Source organism: Lipotes vexillifer, unplaced genomic scaffold (genome assembly GCF_000442215.2).
Source record: "Lipotes vexillifer unplaced genomic scaffold, Lipotes_vexillifer_v1.1 scaffold426, whole genome shotgun sequence".
NCBI classification, from domain to species: domain Eukaryota; kingdom Metazoa; phylum Chordata; class Mammalia; order Artiodactyla; family Lipotidae; genus Lipotes; species Lipotes vexillifer.
Genome location: NW_006779491.1, coordinates 1,408,195 through 1,414,903, shown reverse-complemented (window position 1 = coordinate 1,414,903; position 6,709 = coordinate 1,408,195). Strand labels below are relative to the sequence as shown.

General features: G+C 60.1%; 1 protein-coding gene across 1 annotated transcript in view; it reads left to right on the top strand.

Annotated features, from left to right (window-relative positions):
- Positions 1-1,683: 1,683 nt before the first annotated feature.
- Positions 1,684-6,709, top strand: part of ZNF646 (zinc finger protein 646) — a 6,833-nt gene continuing 1,807 nt past the window's right edge. The window contains exon 1 of the mRNA XM_007452695.1: positions 1,684-6,707. Coding sequence (XP_007452757.1) covers positions 1,684-6,707 — 5,024 coding nt within the window. The remainder of the gene's footprint in view (positions 6,708-6,709) is intronic.

Sequence of the window (6,709 nt, the reverse complement as noted above, 5' to 3'; positions counted from 1 at the left end):
CCCTCTCCTTGCCCTCTTTCCCTCTCCTCCCACCGCCCAGGAGCCCTGGCAGAGTGTGCGTGTGTGGGAGCTCGAGAGCCCCTCCACAACCACCCCTTGGGGTGCGCGGCTGCAGTTAGGGTGAGGGTCCCAGTGCGCAGGCGCATTCCCGTTCGCGGTCCCCAACGGACGCACCCGCGGCGGGAACGAGAAGGGGCCACCGGTGTGAGGTAGGGGTCCTAAGAGAAAACTGGTCGAGGAGATGAGTGAGGCAAGAGGACCTTATTGGTGGTTGATTAGGAGAGGCGACTCTTGAGCGAAGGGGCTTTGTGAAGTGAGAATTCTGGGAGCAGGTTCAGTAAGGGGGTTTAGAGTCGGAGATAGGAGTTGTATTGGGGTCCCGAGGGAGTGAACAGTCAGAGTCAGAGAAGGCCAAGGTGATGTAGGAGGCATGGGGGCCTGCCATGGAGAGAGCAAGGGCTTTGGAAAGAAGATTGAGTCAAACGGGCTGGCTCGTGTGTAAACTGGGATAACAGGCACTGCAGTGTGTTGTGAGGACTAAGTGACATAACGAATATTCTTTTTTTTTTTTTTTTTTTTTTTTTTTTTCTTGCGTTATGCGGGCCTCTCACTGTTGTGGCCTCTCCCATTTGCGGAGCACAGGCTCCGGACGCGCAGGCTCAGTGGCCATGGCTCACGGGCCCAGCCGCTCCGCGGCATGTGGGATCTTCCCGAAACGGGGCACGAACCCGCGTCTCCTGCATCGGCAGGCGGACTCTCAAGCACTGCGCCACCAGGGAAGCCCACGAATATTCTTTACTTAGCACAGTGCCTGACACATGGTAATGCTTAGGTAGCACGTGTTGCTGTTGTCGTCAGTATTATGAGAGAAGGTAGAAGAAAAAAGGAGAAGGGATGGAGAGGCATAGGAAAGATAAAGGTTGGGGGTGAAGAACCAGAAAGGAGATGAAATTTCCAAGATGGAAGATCGTTTGGAATCCAGGGAACCCAAGAGTCTTTCAGAAACGTGACTTTGTGACCCTGAAAGGAATAGGGCAGGTGGGGGAGCAAGCCAGCCCTTTCTCTGAAGGGGGCCTCTAACCTCACCTCTCAGGTCCGAGGCTGTCAAATGAAGAAAGAAGCTGCTTTTTCCATGTCTCTAGGCTACTCTGTTTAGCTGAGTGGTGAAGGAGGGAGGATTGGAGTTACCTTATAGAAGGTCCTAGGAGAGGTACAGGTTTCCTTTTAAGATATTGCAGAAGATAGGTTGTTTCAGATTTATAGAGAGCAGAGGGTTAGGGACAGTAAGGCTTTTGGGATTTGGTCTGAAGACAGAATAATAGGTTTGTGATCAGAGATAGGTTGCATTCCTTTAGACGTCAGTTTCCTTATCTATACCTCCAGAGATGAGTCAGGCCTAGAGGAGCTCCCATGTTTGGGGAGCTTGTATGCAGGGAAGTATTAAATGACGTTGCTTCCAGAATAGATCCAGTGGAGAGCAGGTCTCTGGGCATTGCTGCTTGGGGAACCCATCTGTGCCCTCTGGTGAACTTGTTGCTCATAGAACTAAGAGGCAAAGTTAATTCAGGCTTTCCTTCTGACCACTGCCCCCTGTTCCTAGGCCTTGGACCTTCCACCAGAGGAAGATGCTGCTGCCACCTGCCTGCTCTTCCTGAACCTTCAGGTTTTCTGCCACACTGCCCCATGGAGGACACGCCCACCTCACTCAGCTGCTCTGACTGTCAGCGCCACTTTCCTAGCCTCCCAGAACTGTCACGGCACCGAGAACTGCTCCATTCATCTTCCAACCAGGAAAGTGAGGAGGCTGACAGCATCCCTCGGCCCTACCGCTGTCAGCAGTGTGGGCGGGGCTATCGTCACCCAGGGAGCCTGGTTAACCACCGCCGGACCCACGAGACTGGCCTTTTCCCCTGTACCACCTGTGGCAAGGACTTCACCAATCCCATGGCCTTCAAGAGCCACATGAGGACTCATGCTCCTGAAGGCCGGCGGCGGCGCAGGCCTCCGCGCCCCAGGGAAGCCACTCCATGCCTCCAGGGGGAGACAGTGTCCACTGACTCCTGGGGCCAGAGGCTTGGCCCTGGGGAAGGCTGGGAAAACCAGAAGAAACATACTGAAGAGACATCTGGCTGTGAATCTGGGCCAGACCCTAGGGCAGCGCTGGACACTTGGGAAGATCCACCCACCAGACAAACAGAAGGCTGGGAAAGCCAGCCAGATCCTGAGGAGGGCACAGAGGGCTGGGGGCCCACCACCAACTCTGCCAGAGACCCACCACTCCCCACCCCGGCCAGCAGTCTCCTTAGCAATTTGGAACAGTATTTGGCTGAATCAGTAGTGAATTTCACAGCAGGCCAGGAGCCCACCCAGTCCCCTCTTCCTGAGGAGGAGCGGCGGTACAAGTGCAGTCAATGTGGCAAGACCTACAAGCATGCCGGGAGCCTCACCAACCACCGCCAGAGCCATACCCTGGGCGTCTACCCTTGTGCCATCTGCTTCAAGGAGTTCTCTAACCTCATGGCTCTGAAGAATCACTCCCGACTCCATGCCCAGTATCGGCCTTACCAGTGTCCCCACTGCCCCCGCGCCTTCCGGCTCCCCCGAGAGCTGCTGGAACACCAGCAATCCCATGAGGGTGAAAGTCAGGAGCGGCTGTGGGAAGAGAAAGGGATGCCCACCACCAATGGGCACACAGACGAGAGTAGCCGGGACCAGCTCCCTGATACACAGATGCTGAATGGCTCTGGGGAGCTGAGCACCTCTGGGGAGCTGGAAGATAGCAGCCTGGAGGAGTATCGGCCATTCCACTGTGAGGACTGTGGCCGTACCTACCGCCATGCTGGGAGCCTCATCAACCATCGCAAGAGCCACCAGACAGGTGTCTACCCCTGCTCCATCTGTTCCAAGCAGCTGTTCAACGCAGCTGCCCTCAAAAACCACGTGCGGGCTCATCACAGACCCCAGCAAGGAGCCGGAGAGGATGGGCAGCCATCAGTACTGCCAGCTCCCCTGCCGCTGGCTGAGACCACCCACAAAGAGAAGGAGGTCCCCACCGCCACCCTGGACCACCGCCCCTATAAGTGCAGTGAGTGTGGTCGGGCTTACCGGCACCGGGGGAGCCTGGTGAACCACCGCCATAGCCATCGGACAGGAGAGTACCAGTGCTCACTCTGTCCCCGCAAGTACCCCAACCTCATGGCCCTGCGCAACCACGTGCGGGTACACTGCAAGGCTGCTCGCCGCAGCACAGGCCCAGGGGCCGAGGGACCCCTCGGCCACCGCAGGGTGGAGCTCCCAGCTGACCCAGTGGGAGCAGAGGCAGCCCCCTGTTCAGATCAGGGACCGGGGTGCAGACGTGAAGAGGGGGCCACCGATGTACCACCAGCAACAGATAGGACCTCGCCACAGATATGTAGCCTGGGTGGCACGCTCTTTGAAGACCCTGAGAATCTTGAACGTCACAGCTGGAGCCATGGGGAAGGGGAGACCAGGGTGTCACCTCCTCGGGCGTTTGCCTGCCGAGACTGTGGAAAGAGCTATCGCCACTCAGGCAGCCTCATCAACCACCGGCAGACCCACCAGACGGGAGACTTCAGTTGCGGGGCCTGCGCCAAGCACTTCCACACCGTGGCTGCCATGAAGAACCACATGCGCCGCCACAGTCGGCGGCGGAGCAGGCGGCACCGGAGGCGGGCTGGCAGTGCTGGCGGTGGGGGAGAAGCTGAACTCCCATCGGGCGGGAGCTGGGCCCCAGAGCTGGTGGAAAACGGTGAGGGCCTGAGCCGTCCCCAAGACCCTTCAAGGCAAAGTCTGAGTGGAGCCGAAGGCAACATGGAAAGTGATGAGAGCTGTTTGCAGGCTGCAGCTGAAAGGGACAAATGTGGGCTTGAGAAGGATGAGGCCTGTTTCCAGGGTGATAAAGAGAGCAGCGGCACTGAGGAAGGACTGGAAAGGAAGGAGGCCTGTTTCCTTGACAACTTGGACATTCCAGGCGATGAGGAGAGCAATGGGACTCGCTTCTGTGGTGGCCCCCCTGGGGTGGAGGAAGACCAGAAACCAGCCCCTGGCCAGCCCAGCTCGCCTTCCCACTCTGCCAGAGCCGCTTCTGGCTGGCAGGCTGAGGTCTCCCACACGTGTCCTGACTGTGGGCATTCTTTCCCCCATGCCGCTGGCCTGCTGAGCCACAGGCCCTGCCACCCACCGGGCATCTATCAGTGCTCCCTCTGCCCGAAGGAGTTTGAGTCCCTGCCTGCCCTGCGCAGCCACTTCCAGAGCCATGGGCCTGGGGAGGCAGCCTCCGCACAGCCCTTCCTCTGCTGCCTCTGCGGCATGATCTTCCCTGGGCGGGCTGGCTACAGGCGTCACCGGCGCCAGGCTCATGACTCCTATGGTACGACTGAGGGCTCAGAGGAGGAGGGGGAAGAGGAAGGAGCAGGAGGGGCAGCCTCCACCCATAGCCCCCCACTGCAGCTCTCGGAAGCAGAACTGCTGAATCAGCTGCAGCGGGAGGTCGAGGCGCTGGATGGCGCCGGGTATGGGCACATCTGTGGCTGCTGCGGTCAGACCTACGATGACCTGGGCAGCCTGGAGCGTCACCACCAAAGCCAGAGTTCTGGGAACACCAATGGCGAGGTTCCCAGCCTCATTCATCACCCGAGAGAGTCAGGTGATGCCACGGGGATGGTTGCAGATGGCACCTTTGAGGGCACAGTGACCTCTTTTTCTGGGGAGGGTGGAGACACAAAGTCTGGAGAGGGAGTAGGTGCCACGCTTGCAGACAGCCTTTGTATGCCGGGTGGGGAAAGTTCTCTGGAGACCCAGCCCCGCCCCTTCCGCTGCAACCAGTGCGGCAAGACCTATCGCCATGGGGGCAGCCTGGTGAACCACCGCAAGATCCACCAGACAGGAGACTTCATCTGCCCCGTCTGCTCCCGCTGCTACCCCAACCTGGCTGCCTATCGCAATCATCTGAGAAACCACCCGCGCTGCAGAGGCTCTGAGCCCCAGGTGGGGCCCGTTCCAGAGGCAGGAGGCAGCAGTGAGCCCCAAAACATGGCAGAGGAGGGCCTCGGGCAGACAGAGGTGGAGAAGTTCCAGAAGGAACTTAAAGTGGAGCCCCTGGAGGAGGTGGCGAGGGTGAAGGAAGAGGCCTGGGAGGAGACCACTGTGAAGGGGGAGGAAATGGAGCCGAGGTTGGAGACCGCGGAGAAGGGCTGCCAGACTGAAGCCAGCTCTGAGCGGCCCTTCAGCTGCGAGGTGTGCGGACGGTCCTACAAGCACGCCGGCAGCCTCATCAATCACCGGCAGAGCCACCAGACCGGCCACTTTGGCTGCCAGGCCTGCTCCAAAGGCTTCTCAAACCTCATGTCCCTCAAGAACCACCGGCGCATCCATGCGGATCCCCGACGTTTCCGCTGTGCCGAATGTGGGAAGGCCTTCCGCCTGCGGAAGCAGCTGGCCAGCCACCAGCGGGTCCACATGGAGCGTGGTGGGGCTGGGGGCTCCCGCAAGCTGCCCCGGGAAGATCGGCCCTTTCGTTGTGGGCAGTGTGGGCGGACCTACCGCCATGCCGGCAGCCTCCTGAACCACAGGCGTAGCCACGAGACGGGCCAGTATAGCTGTCCCGCCTGCCCCAAGACCTACTCCAACCGCATGGCCCTGAAGGACCACCAGAGGCTGCACTCAGAGAGCCGGCGGCGCCGAGCTGGGCGGTCCCGGCGGGCAGCTGTGCGCTGCGCCCTCTGTGGCCGGGGCTTCCCTGGCCGGGGATCTCTGGAGCGGCACCTGCGAGAGCATGAGGAGACCAGAGGGGGTCAGGGAGGCCCAAACGGCACCGAGGGCGGTGAGGGGAACCTGGTCGATGACCAGGGACTAGAGGACAGGTGGTGCGGTACTGAGTCGGTACCCCTGCTGGAGGCTGGAGTCATGAGGCCAGCGGAGCAGAGTCAGAGCCCCCTCAAGGCAGCAGGTTTAGAAGGCACGGAGCCAATGTCCTGGGGCACGGGGAAAGCAGATGCGTGGCGAGGAGACAGAGGACCGGTGAATCATGATGGAGATTGGGTTCCTGGGGGTCACGTACCGACCAAGCCGGAAGACGAGTCAGGGGACAGTGTCCCCAGGAGTCCTTGCCACCTTGGCAATAGCCAGCCCAATGGACCTACTCTGATTCCCAGGGATAGCTGGGACAATGGAGACAGCAGCCCTCAGCCTCAGCCGGAGAGCCACTCCTTTTCCTGCAGCCCTTGCGGCAAGACCTCCTGCCAGTCGGAAGGGCCCTTGAAACACCACAACACCCACAAGACAGACCGTCACTATTGCCTGCTCTGCTCCAAGGAGTTCTTGAATCCTGTGGCCACCAAGAGCCAGAGCCACAACCACGTAGCTGCCCAGACCTTTGCCTGCCCTGACTGTGGCAAGGCCTTTCGGTCCCACCATGAACTCGCCAGCCACCTGCTGACTCATGCCAGGGGCCTCAGTCAGGTGTCGCCCCTGATGGAGGCCAGAGGTCCCAAAGCTGGGGCTGTGGAGGATGAGGTGGATCTCCCTGGTCAAGTCTGGAAGGCCCCATCAGAACCCCCCAGGGCCCCAGGAGAGAATGCCGGGAGAGCTAATGGAGGCCAAGGCGTCAGGTCCGCAGTGGCTGTGGACGAGGAGCGGCCCTTCCGCTGTGCCCAGTGTGGGCGTTCCTACCGCCATGCCGGTAGCCTGC